The sequence below is a fragment of the Ambystoma mexicanum genome, chromosome 9 (genome assembly GCF_040938575.1).
Source record: "Ambystoma mexicanum isolate Mex_15411 chromosome 9, UKY_AmexF1_1, whole genome shotgun sequence".
Lineage (NCBI taxonomy): Eukaryota > Metazoa > Chordata > Amphibia > Caudata > Ambystomatidae > Ambystoma > Ambystoma mexicanum.
The window spans coordinates 707,305,450-707,326,066 of record NC_090931.1 but is presented as its reverse complement, the minus strand read 5'-3'; the positions used below and the strand labels follow the sequence as shown (position 1 = coordinate 707,326,066).

The 20,617-nt window shown below is 41.6% G+C and overlaps 1 protein-coding gene across 1 annotated transcript; it reads left to right on the top strand.

Moving 5' to 3' along the window:
* Positions 1 to 297: 297 nt before the first annotated feature.
* LOC138489705 (gamma-crystallin-1-like) lies at positions 298 to 17,666 on the top strand. The gene is made up of 3 exons (XM_069617350.1): positions 298 to 306; positions 3,292 to 3,534; positions 17,394 to 17,666. The coding sequence occupies exons 1-3, from the start codon at positions 298 to 300 to the stop codon at positions 17,664 to 17,666; spliced, it is 525 nt and encodes a 174-aa protein (XP_069473451.1).
* The last annotated feature ends 2,951 nt before the right edge of the window (positions 17,667 to 20,617 follow it).

Genomic DNA, 20,617 nt, shown 5'->3' with positions numbered 1-20,617 from the left:
TGAAGGAAGCATGACCAACATGGCAGAACTGCAAAGAGAAAGGTGCTTTAGAGCACATTCAAGCAGCAGCAGTGAGTTCTAGCCCACACAACTAAGCAAAGACAAAGCCTTTCCATTCCCAGTGACGAGGGAAAGAATATTCTCCACGCCAAAAACAAAAGAAGAGCACACTACGGTGGTCCTGTTGGACAGCAGCTGGCCCCCCTTTGTTGAATTGTTGCCATAGTGTAGGTCGAGTATATAAGGGTTGTGGCCTGAAAGGAACACGATATCACATCCTCTGCCTTACCAGCCACCATGGGAAAGGTAAGGTGACATTTCCAGGGTGCGTTGATTATTTGTGGGGGGTGTCAGGCACCTGGCTGTTCTTTTGCTTCTCTCTGCTGGGGAAAGGGAAGCATGCTATTTCATTAAGAGAGACCACAGCAGCTCTGATAAAGGTGTGTTTATATGTATATGCTCGTTTGTATAGCGGTCACTACAGGAGGATGTAGAAACTACCACATGGGATACATTTAGTCCATGCAGGTATATGTACCCCAAAAAGTAAATAACCAGTGCAATCCCAGCTCATCACAGATACTGACAATGTGACATGCTTTTAAGGTTACGACCCCACTCATAATGAACATACTGAGGTGAAGGTGGTGGAAAGGGAGGAGAAGCCTGGGCAGTAGCTCAGTCATTTTGGGCCAGTGCTAAGCATGCTGCCTAGTTCCATCACACAGGAATCAAGGGCACATTGTAGGACCTTTGGTGTGTTGGGTGGACTGGGCATTTTAGGAATTTGGAAAAGGTGGCATTGTGTCCTGATTTTTGAACGGTACCCGTGGGAGAGGTTGTTTGTGTTCTGAGGGCACGTTTTCTTTCCCTAAAGGCAGAACCTCAGTTAAGGAGATAGTGGGTGGAAGAAACACATTGTTTATGGTTCCCACTTCTCCAACCCGCTCTGCTCATGTTCATGTAGCAGTCCTGTGGAAGGAAGGGAAGCAGGAGCAGAGTGTACTTTTATTGGTTTTTCTATAGAACACTTCTTTGACTGCTAAGATGCCTTTTGGAGCTGGATGGCAGTTTGTTGAAGGTGTGTGAAATATAAATATAGACCCAAAAGGAACACTCAGAAACAGTAGATAATATTTAAGACCATTGTTCAGTAAAAGATGCAGACAAGCAATTTGGGAGCAGCAGGTAGGTGGAAAATGCAGAGGGGGGTATCCATCATTTGTCCTGGGGACCACAGTGGTAGGGGCCCATTCAGATGTAAAGCTGTTGTTGGGGCATGGAAAGGCGAGTCCTCCAGAAGGTTGGGAAATGTAAAGAGTGTGGGGCAGTCCCAGCCATAGGCTCCACCCCCATAGTCATGCAATAGTCCACTAGCTGTTTAAATACATGCTCCAGAGTGATGTGCTATCCTGATCCTGCAGGGACACCCAGCACAGTCTAATTCTTGGCAGGGAGGGTGGAGGAGAAGAGGGGAGAAGAAGAGTGTAGCCCTCACCACTGTTATCACTCGTAGCCCCCTTGACCCGCCCCAGCCCTCTGAGAGTGTCTGCCCATGAAAGTAGGTCCTAGACCTATATTGGGTCCTTGCCGCTGCTAGGACTTTCTCGAAGCAGGTCCAGCATAGGTCCATCTGCGCTGCAGCCCGCACCACACTTACAGTCCATAGCTCCAATGAATTATTCACCCCTGTCCCCCCAAGTCTCTGCATCCTGATACAGTGACATCATGGCTCAAGTCCGGGGTACAAGCGGGTGGACAGAGTCCCCTCACTTTTTTCAGGAGCACCCCATTATTTTTCAGAGGTCACCTTGATATGCAAATTTCTGGTGATACCAAATTCAATTGGTATGTTAATGAGTCCCCCAATTTTGTTTAGGACTTGACCATGACGCTCTCCTGTGCCATCTCTTACCACCCCCTCAAGTTCTTTGATTCTCCATTCTCTGTGTCGCTTGTGGCTCTCAGAGCTCGCCAGTGCAACCTTCCCCACAGCGTTCCCCACCGCTGCTCCTGCCATGGCTGCTGCTGCCATGGCTGCTCTTCCAGAGCAGCCTAACATAGCTTCGACTTTACATGGCTCATCGTTTGGCAATTTTGCTTTCCCTGTCTAAAGAAGATATATTCAATTCTGAACTTAAATTAGCCTTACCCCACATGCAAAGTTTGAGTGTGCAAGGGACAACCCCAGCTCACTATCATTATTTGTGCCACTTGGAACCCTCAGTAAAAAAACAACCCATCTGGAGTTGGCAAACTGAAGTTCATGTGCGGGTCCTCCGCACTGTGCAGGGAATACTCACGCCCGTCTACAGGGTTTAGATAACTGAATGCAGCTGACTGGCTTGAGGACCATCTTGATTACTGCATAATGTGACCACTCTTGCTGGGCTAGGAAAATGCAGGTGCAGCCAGTTAAAAACAATTGGCAGTGATAGTCGCCATGTTTCTTATGGTGGATGCCATTTCAGATGTCATGCAGCACACGCACGCATTTCAGAGATCACTTGTAACTCAGTGCATATCTGTATGTCTGCGTTGAAAGGTTGGACTCCTGGCAGGTCTCCGGTGCTCATGCTTTTCACAGCACAAATCCTGTGACTCTCTAATCAGTCCCCACCCTCTTTGTACAAGGATCAAAATTTGTCCAAAACGTAAGGTGGCCAGATTTTCAAGACACAAACCGGGATGGCCAACAACACAAAAGAATGACTACCCTACTCACACCTCATTGCCCCCCCTTTCTGCCCCACACACCAACCCCCTTAACCTGACCCACCTCACCACACTTCCCCCACCCTTCTGCCCCACCCCCACAATATTTCCAGCACTACCCCTAAATAACATGGTACGGTTTTGACTGTTAATAGCAAAGCAGAGGATGCTTTAGTATTTACTCATTTATCTGCCAGCCTCTGTGGCGATATCAGAGGATGCATTTGGCTGGGATCTGGAAGGTTGGTGGTTCTAGCCCATCCTGAAGTGGCAAAATTCCAGGGTTTTAATGTTTATTTAGTTTAAATGGTTGCCAGGTTAAGGTGTCACTCTCCCTTTCCCCAAAACCGATACATTTTTTCCAAATAAAAAAAACCTTTTGGGGCGGGAACAGAGGGCCCAATACCTGGACAGTCCCAGAAAAAGCAGGACGCCTGGTCACTCTACCGAAACAGCGTGACCATGCAGATGCGCTAGTGGACAGGCTGCTTCTTCCCATTTACTGCCCCTTTTAGAAGGCGGCCATATGATGCTCAGACTTGAAAAAAATGACCTTCAAAACCTTTCTCTCCACAGATCATCTTCTACGAAGACAGGAACTATGGCGGGCGCTGCTACGAGTGCAGCTCTGACTGCGCGGACCTGCACTCCTACTTCAACCGCTGTAACTCGCTCAGAGTGGAAAGCGGAAACTGGATGCTCTATGAGCACCCCAACTACCAGGGTCACCAGTACTACCTGAGGAGGGGGGAGTACCCCGAATACCAGTGGTGGATGGGGTACAGCGACTCCATCCGTTCCTGCCGCATGATCCCAGAAGTACGTTTCTGTTTCTGTCCTACATAAGAAGGAGTGAGCCTACTTTCTGATGTCAGTGGAGCTGGTGTTGATGTGTTTCCTCGTAAGGAATGGCTCTTCCACCTGCTCTTGTGTGCCTTATTCTTCCCACACTGACCATCACATTTTGGGCTAAAAGTAAACTTCAAGTGAACTGTAGGGTATTTTATGGAGATTTGGGGCCTGAAGGTATTTTATTACCGCCGAAAAATAACTTAGCAATAATCACTCTTTGTATTCAGATTTGGCCATGTGCAACAATAATACAATGGACATGCATTATTTCAGCACCCAGACCTGCATATTTGGTATACGTGGTTGGTAGGCGCGGTTGGTGGTATTTTGGTGAGCATAATTCCCTTGTTTTATTTGTGGCCCCAATGTCCAGAATCCCTTATCTTTGCTTAGATTTTTCGTGTGATCACTAGAGAGACCTCAGACCTACATTTTAGGAATACCACATTTTTCAGTGATAGTGTTGGTGTGCCACCATGGGCGAACTCACTGACTTATTTACGACAGAGAGCTATATATGGTAGTCTTGTGGTAATTTTCACTACCTTATATACGGTAGGGAGCTATGTTCAGAGAGTCTCTCTTCCCGTTGGCTCATGTACCTCCAACAAGCTATGCTACAGTCACTCACAATTATTCATACTGATTCTGACATGCACACATCTGTCTTAAAATGACCATTGCACTGTTTAAAAATCTCCCCACATCATCGGCATTGTAATGGTAAATAGTAAATACACCACCCGTCTGTTTTCAAATATTTTTCTGTATTATAAAAGTTGCATTTAAACACGATCTCATTCTTTACAGAAATAAATAAAATGGTACAGTAAAAGCATTGTCTATGACACACTGCAAAGAGCGTGGCGGAGAACAGAACTCAAATTGCAACATTGGTATTTGATTAAGACACGCACAGGAATCCCCTTTCCTACACTGACTGCATATTTTCGTGCACACACGGCTCCCACGCTTATGTAATTACCTTATCTGTTCAAAGTTTTCTTCAGCTGTTCTCCTTCGGAATGTGGTTCCCTTGAAGATTAACCCCAGTAAAAGGATCGCCTTTCCTTTTCAAACCGGGGTCATTGCCTGGAATTCTCAGCTTTTGCAGATAGGAATGCCTCCAACCAGGAAAAGGTCTTCCTCCCAGCTCTGCCAAATCTTGACTGTAGCAGGACGCAGGAATCTGCATTCAGTCAGGAGTCCCACAGCCAGGTCTTCTCCCCAGTAGTGCAGAAAAATGTCTGCCTGTCTTTTTCCCCGATACTGCCCACTAAAACTTTCATCTCAGCCCTCTGTATGACGTGTCCCAATGAAATCCATCATCTCTCATCCTCCTACTCTCAACAATAGCTTCGTTTATACATTTGCAATTGTTGCAAATCTGACTTCCTTCTTCCTGCAGTTACTGTGCACAAAAACACGGAGAAGCAGGCAGAGAAGAGAAGAAAAAAAAATCTGCACACACATTTAAATGGCTTTCAGAGTATGCCTAATTCTGCAGTGGAGAACACATTTTATTAGTGGGTTAGTTAAATAAGGTTTTATTAGTCAGGTTAATGGTTAATAGGTTAGCTGTTAATTTTCAAATGTGTCTCTCGCACCATAGGCATTTCAGGTGAAAAATAGTGTGCATTTTTAAATGAGCACGTGTGCTTTTAACTGTAAAAATAGATTTGCATCTTATATGTTAAAATCGTTTTTGACTGAATAGCCTGTCTTTCCTTGTTAATCTGGTAACACATATAGCAATGCACCGCACCCTTGTGGTGGTGCTGCGAAAAAAATTTCTACCTGTGCAGTAGTGCTGTACTCTGTGCTGTCTGCTACCTGTGTAGTAGTGCTGTACTCTGTGCTGTTTGCTACCTGTGCAGTAGTGCTGTACTCTGTACTGTAACACGCCAAATATCCTTACATATACCCTCCTTTTGTTTTTAGAACTTGGCTATAATCCAAGCCAATTCCTAAAAACAACTTGTTCTTTTTTTTTTACAATATAGCAATCCAACAAAATGAATATTCATGTGCATCAATGAAAATTTGCAATCAACATTTCATCTGAGTCCATCAGTTCATAAAATGTTCCACATTTGCCTTCTCAGTGGAAGTGGCATTACTTTAAGTTTAAATATTCCAAGTCAATTAAAAACAACGAAATAAAACAACTAAAACAAATAATTAATATAACAAATTAAAATAAATAATTAAAATAATAAATACGTGGAACTTCATATGCCGGAACTTTTGTTTTGTCTCTTTTGGTATGTCCCGACCAGCGATGTTATTCGGTTCATTCGAGTACTCTTTCAACTTGGCAATCTTGAATCCACAGTAGTCATCTCTTTTGGCATTCCGGTTATTTTGTCTTCACCTCCACCTGGAGGCAGGCATCTTTTGGTCTTCATCCAGGGGACTCCAGGACTCCATCGTCTCCCATGGGCTCTGATCCCAGAACCTCCGACCAAATAATGTTAATTTTCTAAATCAAAATAGAAAATAAACAAATTAAGTACATAGCACAATACTAACTTCATCCTTTTGCCAAAAATAAAACATGCTTGGTAAAAATATTTCATTTTTTTTTTTCTGAAATTAAACACAAGTTAAAAGAAAACAAGCAGATATTCAATATTTAACACACTTTCTCTCTGCACACCAACCATGAGCTTCCATTATATGTGCATTTATTTATTTATTTATTTATATTTATTTTATATTATATTTTACATATACTACAGTGTTTATGTGCCTTCATAACAATCAACTTTTTAACTTCTTTGTCACTGCCTCCTGATTGTACCCATTTATTTTCTCTTTTTGTGTTCAAGGGATTTTATCTGTTTCTACATGCTCAAGCCGCCTGATGTCATGTCTGGGATGGCATGGTTTGATTTGATTTACATGGACAAACTGCTCTATTGCAGTTTCACCTTCATTTTTCAAAATTTTATACACTACAGGAGAGACCTTATCTATAATCCGAAATGGCCCCTGCCAGGCTGCTAGAAATTTAGAATTTTTCTGTTTACTTTTTCCAAAATGAAACTTGTACACCTGATCCCCTACACTGTATTCCTTTGCTGATGTCTTTTTATCATAATATGACTTTGCACTGTCAGCAGCTCTTTCCAGATTTCTCTGCACAAAAGCAAATGCATGTTGCAAATGCCTCCTCAGTTCATCAATATATTCATGAACTGTGGATGCACTCACTAGAGTTTGCTCATGTGTTCTGTATAGTAGGTGTTGTGGTAACACCATTTTCCTACCTGTCAAGACCTCATGAGGGCTAACACCTGTTGCTTTGGCAGGAGTCGATCTGATTGCCATCAAAACCAATGGTAAACGTAAATCCCAGCTGGAACCTGCTTCTGCCACAAATTTCTTTAAAATATCCACAACAGACCTATTGCTTCTTTCAACTGTACCTGAAGACGCCGCCCGATATGCGATATGTAGTTTCCTTTTCACACCTAGTATTTGCCATACTTTACTCATTAGAGTACTTGTGAAATGACTTCCTCTGTCTGACTCAATTCTTTGTGGCAACCCAAACCTTGAGAATACATGGTTCACCAGCAATGTGGCTGCTGTTTGCGCACTACAATCTGGTGCAGGAATGCATTCAATCCACTTTGACATCAAACATACCACACTCAAAATATAACGGTGTCCCCTGCTCGACCTTTTTAAAGGACCTACATAGTCTATTTGCAAATCTGACCATGGAAGAGTTAGGCCTCTTTTCATCAATGGTGCTCTATGCATTGGTGAAGCAGGTTTAAATTGGGCGCATACTAGACATCCTCTAGTATATAATTCCACATCTTGGGACATATGTGGCCAGTAAGCATAATCTTTTAATATTTCTAATGTTTTTTGTGAACCTCTATGGCCCGCAGTTATGGCATCATGTGCATGGTGTAGCATCAGTCCTCTGAATGAAAGGGGTACTACCCACTGTATTTGCCCTGTTATGGACTCTCTAATCATGAGCCCATCCTGTAATCTAATTCGTGTTTTGTTCTTTAATAACACCCTCAACTCTTCTTTTCCCATACAATCTTTTTCTGTTAAAGGATTTTGTTCAGGATCTATCAAATGATTATATTAGATTCCCAAAATTTGATCATTCTTTTGTGCCTCAATCAAATCTTGGTCTGGCGTGTCATGACTCCACTGCACCACCGGTTGATCTACCTCCTTTGGTGCTTTAGAACGTGTCACTGCATCAATTTGTATTTCACCCATTAAATAATCAATATGTAGCAATTCTCCCATCACAGCCCCAATCTTAGCCAGATGGTCTGCCTTATCATTTCCCTCCTTATCCTCTCCTAGTGTTTTTAAATGCCCACAAATTTTTCTCCAGTATATTGTTAAATTATTTTCTGACACCAATTTGTCTATGGCTTGTATCATTTTTCCATGTTTAAGTGGCTTTTTGTTGTATGTAACCATGCCTCTTGCTTTCCAACCAGGCAAATACTCCACAAAGCTATTCCGTGCATAGTCAGAATCAGTCACCAGGACAATTTCACTGAACTTTTTATCAACTGCAGTAGCAATTGCTTTATAGATGGCTGCCAATTCCGCCACCTGACTGCTCCTTTCCCCAATCCTCATCCCTATACTGGGGACGCCTTCACATTTCAACCAGACATTTCCTATTCCTGCCACTAACTGTTTATTACTGTCATTTTCAATGTGAAAAGCACAACCATCCACATATACAGTTGGCAAATCCTTGCATGTTTTTTCATCAAAAGCTTTGTGTGATGATTGTTCAAATTCCTGCAAACTAGTTTCCACTTCCATTTCATTTGGTATTTGTTCAGCTGCACAGTCATGTAAGTCAGCTAACCCTTGAGCAATTGGGCTCTTTTTATTTTGTCCATATCTCACTTCTACGGGAAAACCTTGTAATGCCAGCGTCCATGAAGTGATTCTGGATTGCGCTAGATTGCCTGATCTAATTCTTTTACTCTCTAAAAATTGCAAAGGTTGATGATTTGTTTCAATAATCACCTTTTCTCCCTGAACAATGGGGCGGAAATGTTGTAGCGCCCACACAGTGGTTAATAGGGCCTTTTCACATTCATTAAATTTCATTTCAACTTGGGAAAATGCCTTACTTGCATATGCAATGGTTTTGTGATTCAAATCGTGTTTTTGTGATAATACTGCTGACATACAATGTTCAGAAAAACCTATTTCTATAAAGAAATCCCTGTCCTTTATGGGGTATGCTAAACATGGTGCCTTTACAAGACATTCCTTCAATCTAGCCACTGCATCAGACTGCTCTCTTTCCCATCTCCAGGGAGTATTTAGTTTAAGCAGTTTAGTCAATGGTTGAGTGATTTCTGCATAATTCTCAATGAACTTTCTGTTATAGCCTGTCATCCCTAATAAACTTTTTACTCCTTTCACATCTTTAGGATCTTTTAATCTTTGTATGGCCTCTATTTTCTTCCTTTGTGGATTTAGCCCACGTTCAGTCACTTCATGCCCTAGAAAGTTCACTTTTTTCTTGCACCATTGTGCTTTTTGCAAAGATACTTTGGCGCCTGCTTTCTGCAATTGGCCAAGTACATGTCTTATTTCATCAAAATGGCTTTTCAGGCTTTCATTTTTTATCAGGACATCATCCACATAAATTAGTGTTCCTCTTTCCGCTGCATCCGGCATGGCCTTTCTCAAAAATATGCCAAATTCACTCCCACTATTGATGTACCCGAACGGAGCTCTAAGCCAGGCATATTGAGTCCTGTCAAATGTAAAGGAAAATAAGTGTTGTATCTCCTCTGCCAATGGCACACACCAATATCCAGATGTGAGATCTAACGTGGTAAATACATTTGAACCATGTATCTGAGCTAGGCCCTGATCAATGAATGGTAGTGGCCATCTAGATACTGGTACTCTTTTATTTAACTCTCTTAAGTCTGCACACAGCCGCCATTGACCATTTGGCTTTAACACACCTAAAATAGGCGTATTGGATGTGCTATGAATGGGCCTGATTATTCCCCGTGATTCCAAATTTTTAATAATCTCTGCCAATGATTCTAAACATGCCAGTGGTAGTCTATACTGGCGTACAAACACTGGATTCCTGCTACAACCTTCTGGTAGTGTGGCCACATGTAAATCAGTTAAACCACAATCATAAGCATCTTTTGCAAATACATCCTTAAACTCCATAAATATTTCCCTCAAGTCGTCTCTATCCTTATCGCTGTCACATGCATCCGCTAAGGAGATCTGCTCTTCTACCATTCTGGAAAATTCTGGAAACTCTTCTGGTAAAGGAATCTCAGCGCTTTCCTCTAACTGTGTGGCTCTGTCTTTTTGTAGAGCTGCCACTTTTAAATATTTTGGCATATCAGCTTCCACTTCAATGGGCTGATTTCCTGTTTCATTTTCATTTAAATTAAATATTATGCAATCCTCTTGATGGCAGCACACTGTCTCATTTGAATCATAAGGATACACAGAATGAATTTTAAATATTCCTTTGGGCTGAGAGTCCAGGTGTTCTGGCAACTCGCCCTTGGCATCTACATATTTTTCAGGAATATTCCCAATCACCATGTTATTTAAATCTGCCGTATAATGTGATTTTTGTATGGCCATTCCTAATGGGGAATTTTCCTCTAAATGAATATCCTGACAACCTTTATTATTTACCATGATTTTTACAGATCCCTCACCAATGTCTACCAATGGAATGTATTCATAATCCAGGCCTTGCTGTTTTATGGATTCATTCAGGCATACAAATGCATCAGAGCCTTTCATCTGCTGCCCATTTTTGCATTTCAGTGTTATTGCAAACTGTTTTGTAAATGCAGGAATAATAGTATCTTTCCTTATTTGTAATTCGACTGCATAAGGAACCAGTTGTGCACAATGATAAGCCCTTCTTTTGTCTTCAAATTCAGGTGCCGGACCACCTAGGCGTGACCATATTTTTTGATTAAGGAAATCTAACACCATACACATTCTGTGCATGATGTCATTGCCCATGTAAAATTCATTTTGTGCTCCACTCACTATCCATACATTATGGTAAATTGTTTTCTGCCCAATGCTAATTTTAAGCATGCATCTGCCTGCAATTCGGTTTTCAAAGTCTGGACTGTCCAACCCAGAAACATATTGGTTTTTAATCCTAAATTTCAGGATTTCTTCCCTCTCCATAATCTTTTGCAACAATTTCACATTAATGAAACTCCTTTCATGTTCAAGTGCTAAAGTGGCTTTTATTGTTTTAAGATAATCATTTATACCAACAAGAACCCATGGTTGCTCATCTTCCATGTGTATTTCTGCCAGAGTGTTAATGTGTTTTTCTGAATCTGTTTTAGGAATAATATTCTGTTTGCATGTTTTCTCTTTTAAATAGAAACGTAATGTGTGCTCATCTATGGCAGTCTGCCAATCTTTCCTTGGGTCCAAGTATATTTGTACAGGTAGTTTTTCATTGTCGCTCTGCATTTTGTCTTGACACATTAATATAACAGTGACACTAGGTATGCAGCTATTCTGGAGATATACCTCCACAGCATCATTTGTTTTGGCAACGGTGTGACATTCATTTATATTGCTGTTTTGTGATTTTAGTTTCTTAGGCCTCAATGGTTTTTTGGTTAAGGACCACAGCACTCCATTCACCCCATCTATGAGAGGAGACAATCTTTTCAGGCAATCTGTCCCCATCAGAAATGGAATTTCACAAATAGATGTGATCAATACCTCTTGTTTCATTCTGTGCTTTCCTATTTTTATGTCAACCTCAGTTACACCTATGATGGGCACCTCCTCCCCATTAAAGTTATGCACTGGGCCTTGATTTTCCTTCACTGTGATCTGACTCTGTGGAGGCCTCCCTTCATTGATACTCTTTACCAGCTCCTTGGACATAATTGTGGCCTGTGCGCCAGTGTCAATCATAGCGAAGGTGTGGCATTTTTCTTCTACAGTGATGGGTGCATAATATCTGTCCTCAACTTCCTCTAATACACATAAGAAATGTGAATTCTTACTGATTTCAGGGCTCACCTTTCTCAGATCTTTTTTCACTTTTGGCTAAGCACATTGGTAAATGAAAAGACATTTTTCCCTCCTTTTTACCCATTTCTGTGCGAGATATTTTATTCATTTCTCCATGTTCAGAGGTTTTTTGGAGTGTGGCCACTGTTCGCCCATCCATCTGGGTAACATCAGAGACCACATTACAACCTTCCAACTGAACATGTGTAACAACATCATTCAGCAATTTGTCATTTTTTAATTCTGTGCATTTGTGATCATTTAGTGTAATACCAGCCCTTTCAGCCTCTTCAAAAATATGTGGCTCAAAGAATTCTTCAGGTGATTGACTTGTACCCTCCTTGTGAGTATTTCCTTTTTCTGTCTGTGTTTGGTCATTGTTTTGCTTGCCCAGGGAAGGAGCTATGGCATCCCCACTTACCCCCTGTTCACTGGTATTCCCCATGCATGAGTCATTTTTCTTAAATCTGTTCCTTTGTTCTTTTGGATTTCCTAATGTTTCTTTTTCATTTGTGCAAATCTTTACTGTTTTATTTAACTCTAAGTTAAACCGTACCTCTTTTTTAGAAATATTTGCACTTTCTATCACAATTTCATTTACTGGTACTTTCATTTTTAATCCATTAGGCATCTCAGAGTCGTTATGCAAAATTATATCAGAGCAATCTGTCATTTTGGCACTGCGATTATCATGAGTACTTAGTCACTTTTCGGAAGCCCCCCGGCCATTGCTATGGCCATCAGCCCCCTCTTTGGAAGGTTGTTTTTGCGCTGTATAGAGCTTTCCTATTTGCTCAGCTAACATTTTCACTTGGGCCTCAAGGCACTGGAACCTTTCCATCTCTCTAGGATCCTCTTTCTGTGGCCTAGGTCGATATTGGTTGTTTTCCCCCTGATTGGATCTATTCTGATACATCTCAGGTGATTGATGCCGGTTGGGATGGTTTCTGAACTCTTGATTCATTTGTGGAGGGGAGCGGGTTTCACCCATCCTTTGATTATAGTCCCCTGGTGGGGAATCATTGTACTGGCGTGGACTGTAGTTCACATTTTGCCTCATGTCCTGTCTCTCAGATTGTGGGTACTGGCCCCTATGTTGATTTCCATTATCAGTAAATCGATCCACATATCGGGGCCTATCCTGATTACCATATATCATGGTGTTGGGATCAAACCTACTCTGTGTCCCCAATGACTGGTAGGGACCATCATTTCTTTGATCTTGATTTTGTCTCTGGTTATTGTTCATACCTGCCATATCAGGCCGATATCCTACCCGGGGTCTATCCCCTAAATATCTAGGGCTGATGTAGCTCTCTCTATTACTAGGATCATGTGTTTGGAACATTGGTACAGGAAATGGCGATCTTTGTTGATTACCCCTTTGTTCAGGTGTCACATTATTTTTACCTTGGCTTTGAGCAGACTCAAGGGACATTTTGGCTGACCTGATTTCCATTACTGTGGCTGAGGGTTCTTTAGATTTAGGCCTGGTATCTTTCATTTTATCACTTTCTCTACCCTGACAATAGAGTACCTCATATAGCTTTGTGCTTTGATGTACAATCCATTCAAGGGACTTGTCACGGTCAAATTCACGGACCAATTGGGATATGATGTCTTTCTGTAGCCCATAGAAGTATGCGGTTTTAAACTCATTGGAATTTGAGTCAAAAGATACATCAAAGCGAGAGAATGCTCTTTTTAAGTCTTGTAAAAATTGGCGAGGGGATGTATTAGGTCCAGCAGTAATTGTGTACGCGACTTTCTTTGCCTCCTGCAATGACTGAAAAGGCGAAAAATGACGCCTAATTTCTTTTTCAAACTCCAGCCATGTCATATTCTGCTGTTCATTTAATCCCCTTATGATGCTGGCCGTCGGGGCATCTAAAGTTAAATGAAAATATTGTCTGTACTGTTCCCTAGATATCTGGAGTGCTTTAAAAATGTCATGTACCGCTTCTAAGTGATCCTCAATGCAGCATTCACCTCCCTTTTTAAATGGTTTGATCAGGGCTTTAATGGATTTCATTATTTTTATGGGGCTACTTGTTGCAATGCATGGAATTGCACTATTTTGTGATTCAATCCTGTTTTCAGGTGTATGAGATTGGTGGCTGCCCCCAATGGGAGTATCAAATCCCCCAAGGGCGCTGCAACCAAGTTCAGTCACCGGCCCAGCCACTGTAGCACTAGCTCTTTGGGCATAGCTAGAATTCACCTCCACTCCATTGAATGTGGTACCCTGCCGCCTCTCCTGGGACCTGGGAATGCACATTTGCTGTTCTAAGTCCTTACACTTTTTAAGGAGTCTGGTTGCTTCATTTTGCAAATAATTATTTTCATCATTCATTTTATTAATCACCTCCTGCATATCGCACATTTGCATTTGGCATTCATTGAACTCTTTATTTCTCTTGTCTCTTTCTTGAATCATTTTAATCATTTCTTGTTCTGCACTCTGGAGATCACCTTCTTTTTCGCAATATTCTTTTTGTAAAATCTGCATTTCTGAAACAACCTCATCTTTATCCTGCCTAATGTGATCCACTAAGGCTTTTAAGTGTGCCAATTCTTGCTCACTATCTTCAAATTGTTTCTTGCTTTTGGATAACTGAGTATCAAAGTCTCTGCATTTTAATTGCATGTCTTTTTGGCATACATCCAATTCTGCTCTCAACATTTCCTGATTTTTACTTGCCCCCTCTAATTCAGTCTTTAACCTGTTAATTAGCTGAGTATCATTCTCTTGCATTCACAGGGACTTGTTTAAAATAAACCATATTTTGCCGCATAGCCGTATTAAACAGTCTTTCTCTGCACTTTTATCGGCTGCATTCAATAATCTTGTAAGGCAGACCTGAATTATGCTGCCTTCTGCAAAAATATTGTCTAGTTTTTCTTTCTGCACCTCACCCTGAATGCGGTTACTCCATTCTAACGTGCTATTCGAAGACCAATTCCCATGTGCAAATAACTTTGCCTCTAAATATTGCACTAGATCTGAGAATGTGGTTTCCCTTTGTGACATTCTGAAATTCGTTTTTAGTGGCACACTGCTATTATAAAATGGGTTCCCTCTAATGTGCAAATGGCAGTGTGGGACACGCTTGCCACGCCCAGTAGGTACTCTAGGATCACTTTCCCGGCCTGCAACGCACCATAAATATGTAGGGTATTTTATGGAGATTTGGGGCCTGACGGTATTTTATTACCGCCGAAAAATAACTTAGCAATAATCACTCTTTGTATTCAGATTTGGCCATGTGCAACAATAATACAATGGACATGCATTATTTCAGCACCCAGACCTGCATATTTGGTATACGTGGTTGGTAGGCGCGGTTGGTGGTATTTTGGTGAGCATAATTCCCTTGTTTTATTTGTGGCCCCAATGTCCAGAATCCCTTATCTTTGCTTAGATTTTTCGTGTGATCACTAGAGAGACCTCAGACCTACATTTTAGGAATACCACATTTTTCAGTGATAGTGTTGGTGTGCCACCATGGGCGAACTCACTGACTTATTTACGACAGAGAGCTATATATGGTAGTCTTGTGGTAATTTTCACTACCTTATATACGGTAGGGAGCTATGTTCAGAGAGTCTCTCTTCCCGTTGGCTCATGTACCTCCAACGAGCTATGCTACAGTCACTCACAATTATTCATACTGATTCTGACATGCACACATCTGTCTTAAAATGACCATTGCACTGTTTAAAAATCTCCCCACATCATCGGCATTGTAATGGTAAATAGTAAATACACCACCCGTCTGTTTTCAAATATTTTTCTGTATTATAAAAGTTGCATTTAAACACGATCTCATTCTTTACAGAAATAAATAAAATGGTACAGTAAAAGCATTGTCTATGACACACTGCAAAGAGCGTGGCGGAGAACAGAACTCAAATTGCAACATTGGTATTTGATTAAGACACGCACAGGAATCCCCTTTCCTACACTGACTGCATATTTTCGTGCACACACGGCTCCCACGCTTATGTAATTACCTTATCTGTTCAAAGTTTTCTTCAGCTGTTCTCCTTCGGAATGTGGTTCCCTTGAAGATTAACCCCAGTAAAAGGATCGCCTTTCCTTTTCAAACCGGGGTCATTGCCTGGAATTCTCAGCTTTTGCAGATAGGAATGCCTCCAACCAGGAAAAGGTCTTCCTCCCAGCTCTGCCAAATCTTGACTGTAGCAGGACGCAGGAATCTGCATTCAGTCAGGAGTCCCACAGCCAGGTCTTCTCCCCAGTAGTGCAGAAAAATGTCTGCCTGTCTTTTTCCCCGATACTGCCCACTAAAACTTTCATCTCAGCCCTCTGTATGACGTGTCCCAATGAAATCCATCATCTCTCATCCTCCTACTCTCAACAATAGCTTTGTTTATACATTTGCAATTGTTGCAAATCTGACTTCCTTCTTCCTGCAGTTACTGTGCACAAAAACACGGAGAAGCAGGCAGAGAAGAGAAGAAAAAAAAATCTGCACACACATTTAAATGGCTTTCAGAGTATGCCTAATTCTGCAGTGGAGAACACATTTTATTAGTGGGTTATGTTAAATAAGGTTTTATTAGTCAGGTTAATGGTTAATAGGTTAGCTGTTAATTTTCAAATGTGTCTCTCGCACCATAGGCATTTCAGGTGAAAAATAGTGTGCATTTTTAAATGAGCACGTGTGCTTTTAACTGTAAAAATAGATTTGCATCTTATATGTTAAAATCGTTTTTGACTGAATAGCCTGTCTTTCCTTGTTAATCTGGTAACACATATAGCAATGCACCGCACCCTTGTGGTGGTGCTGCGAAAAACATTTCTACCTGTGCAGTAGTACTGTACTCTGTGCTGTTTGCTACCTGTGTAGTAGTGCTGTACTCTGTGCTGTTTGCTACCTGTGCAGTAGTGCTGTACTCTGTACTGTAACACGCCAAATATCCTTACAGAACTGATCATGGTTTTGTTGATATGGGCTGGTTCAGAACCATTTATGACTGTGCATCCTAATGACAGAATCCCCTATTGACTCGCTCTTAACTAGGGCTGGGCTAGTCCACCAATTAAAAAGTACATATTCCTCGCAGTATTCTCAATTACATTGTGGTATCTGTAGGCTGTGCATGTGCCACTGAATATTGCAGTAAAGTTAGTACAGAAAAAGCACATACATTGAAACTATATGAAATTAATGTGCCCTTGTAGTTTGCAATTACCACAGTAAAAGAAGAATTGTCAGCTGCATTCACATATTTGAAATTAACATTCTAGTAATTTAAAATGTGACATTTCCTGCACTGTTCCAGTGTTTGGAAGGTCATGATCTCCAATTTATTAAGGAGTATACACAATCCAGTGAATGAATATGCACATTCACACAAAATCACAGTTCCTTACAGCTGGTAAGCTACCTCAGTAGGATAAGAGCTTTCCTGAGATCTATGTGGGATCTCCATGTCGCATGTATGAATATCGGCAAGGCTGACTCAGTCTCTCATCCTTCTGAAATGGAATTTAGGCAAGGCTGACTCAGTCTCTCATCCTTCTGAAATGGAAGTTAGTCAAGTCTGACCCAGTCTCTCATCCTTCTGAAATGTAATTTAACAAGGCTGTCTCATTCTCTCATCCTTTTGAAATTATCGAATAAGTACCAATTTTGGTTGGGTAATAAAAATTGTACATAACATGTTCTATCTAGAGCGGGTTGAAGAAAGATCTTGATAAATAACAGATTATTAACAGATTTGTATTTTTATTCTACCAGTACCGTGGCTCGTTCAGGATCCGGCTGTACGAGAGAAGTGACTTTGGGGGCCAGATGATGGACTTCACTGATGACTGTCCCAACGTTTACGACAGGTTCCACTTCAATGACATCCACTCCTGCAATGTTCAGGACGGGCACTGGATCTTCTATGAGGAGCCCAACTACAAAGGCCGCCAGTACTACCTGAGGCCCGGCGAGTACAGGAGATACAGCGACAGGGGAGCCATGAGCCCCAGGATTGGCTCCTTCAGACGATTAGGATTTTTCTGAAAAAATGACACTTTTTTCTTTTAATCATTGTATAATTGTCAATAACACCTAAATAAAACATCTTGTTTGATTTAATAGTTTTCTGTACTCTGTCAGACAATGATTATCCTTCATTTCCATGCGATGTACAGATAAAATCAGAGGGGCAGAAGAGCACCCGTCCTTTGCCGACTCAGGCCGTTTAGGGAAATACAGTAACTACATACATCTTACACGTGTCTGTACATAATTGTGCTACCAACTTGTCTCTTGCCATTTTATGTATCCACACACTAAGGTTGATTGCACCAGAGTTTATTTTTCCACACTTCCCAGGAGTGAATTTTCTAAAGGTGACCACATTTTTTTTCTAAATTCTGTGCATGGAATAATTAAATGGAAATATATATGTATTGTTTTGTTTGGCAGACATATGAGTAACAATTCAATGCATATGACTCCACTCACATTCTGCAGATTTTTATTTTTTGGGCATAAGTTGAGGGATTGACCGCCAGCATTTTGCTGATGGAGAATCCTCCATCATACTACCAAAGTTGCTGTACACAAGTACACTGATGTGGGGGCAATGCAGTTGTACCGGAGTTAACACATCATTATCAACGTTTTTGCCCAAACCACAGTAGTCATAAAGAGACTCACTGTCTGTTTATAGTTTTTATCTGGGTTCCTTTTGACATAAGTTTAATAGAAAATCAGATCTTGCTTAGCCATCAAACTAGAGTGTAAGAAAGGTAGCTGGTAAGGCTGTCTCCCCTTTTAGTGAAAGTCGAACTGGACATGCTAAGCCTAAAATGAAAGTAAATGTCTCAAGAACAGCGGTGGGGACATCCTGCTCTAGCCTGCATAGGTATATGCGGAGAGTAAGGGCTTCTGTGCGCTCAGCCCAAACTTGTATCACAACTCGGCTCTGCAGTGTTTCAGTTATAAATATAAAATGGATAAAAGCGAGTGTTTGATTGCCTTCTGGGTGTGAGTCATCAGCAGAAGCTCCCAGATAAACAACAGTACCAACAAAATAAAAGGCATGTCAAATGAAACTTCTATAAAAACATGCACTTTACTCTAAACACAAATAATGATCACAAATAATAGCAACCCACCCCCATTAAAGGAGTTACACAGTTCTCAGGTTGATTAACTAAAATGTTCAATAAGTTAGAGAACACTTGTATACCGCCCTCTCGATTATGATGTCATCTCTTATGTCCTGGGTGTTAGTTTTAGCAGTGCATGGTGGTGGCGCGAGTTATGGTTGCTTAGCTTACCATAACTGGCAAATTTCTGGGGTTTTTCGGTTTTACTTGTAACCATAACGTCCCTTTAACAAAGTTTTTTCACTGAAAATTTCGCATGTCTTTATTAGTGCAACTTAACCATAATGTCACTTTAACAAAGCATGTTCGCTGAATATATATACATATATATATACATATATATACATATATATATATATATATATATATATATTACACAGCCCGCATTTGAGGCCATGTAGTTATGGTTAAGTTGCTAAACCCATAGGAAGACCTCTTTTTGGGCGGCTTATAACTTTGCTCCCCCTAGACGAATCCTCACCAAACTTTGCGTAAAAAGTATATGGGGCACTCTGAATTTGGCAAGTTTGGGGAGGTTTCTGCAAGGGGGGGCAGAGTTATAGACGGCTGGACGGATTTTAACCAAATTTGCGGCAGGAGCGTGGGCTTGGTTCCAAAAGCGTGCTTTTGTATGGTTGGTGGATATCCGACCAGTACTTTTGTTGCAAAGAACTGAAATGCACATCTGAAAAAATAGTGATATCTGGCTGCACGGACACATTTCCCTGTTCCCTCTGCAGTCAAAAGTCTCATTGGCTTGGAGTGTGCTGGACTGTCAGCGAACATTGGACGCGCCCGGTGGTTGGCTGAAGGGAAGCGTGCTGTGCTTCAAAACTTTGGGTTACGCTGCCATGTTCTCTGTGGACAGTGCAGCGCGGAAAGGGCCTGGCAAACCTTTGTTACACCATGTGGTGGTGGTGGGTGAATGGATGGAAAGGGTGGGGGAGTGAGAAGTGGTACATCGGATATATCTCATTATTAGATGGAAGAAGATGCTGGTGTGCCTGCAGTATCCGTGCGTACTGCGCCAATTCACGGGTACCTCCACCGGCGACCGCTTTCTGTGGTGACTGGTGGCAGGTGAATTGCAGAAGGTTAGTGCATTGCACATGACAGGAACATTTTAACATAGTGTGTACAATGTTCTGTTGCGTGTGGTAAGCCCGTAGCCCCTTCCATGCATGGTTTGAGGCCTCGCACCGACAGCTATGTGAACTGGTTGCAAGTTGGTTTGACATTGTTGCCTTGTGTGTGTGGTTTGTCAGCTTTGCATACATTGATGGTTCCATGGGTGTGGTGATTGTTAGCACATCCTACAGTGTTTATTCTATGGCTGGAGCTGATGAAGTATACACTCCTGCATTGTGTCAACTGGGTGCAATGTTCAAGTAGTGTGTGCATAGAAGTGTATAAGTTTAAACTGCATATTTTATAGGCTTGTGTAGTGTCAATTGCGCGGAGTGCTGACTAGTGTACTGCACTATGAAGTGTTGGTTTTGTGTACTGAATAGAGGGCTGGGAGCAGGGCCACTGTTGTGAAGATTTTGTGGTTCGGTTGGCAGTAACACCATAGTATGTGAATGAATGTGGGTGGGGCTGCCACAGGCTGTGGTATGTTTGTGGATTGTGGTACTTGGTCACATGTTCGCATGCATGGCTGCATTATGTTGTGGTGGGTCTGGCCAAGGCCTCGACTATTGGGTGCATGGTCAAAGGCCTTGACCACACCCACCGCAGCAACGCATCTCTCAGAGGGTGGTGACCTTAAAATAATGGTTGTGGAGCACATTATGGACTTGATAGAGCACCAGAAGTGAGCTGACATGCGTATATTGTTGGTTCCATGGGTGTGGT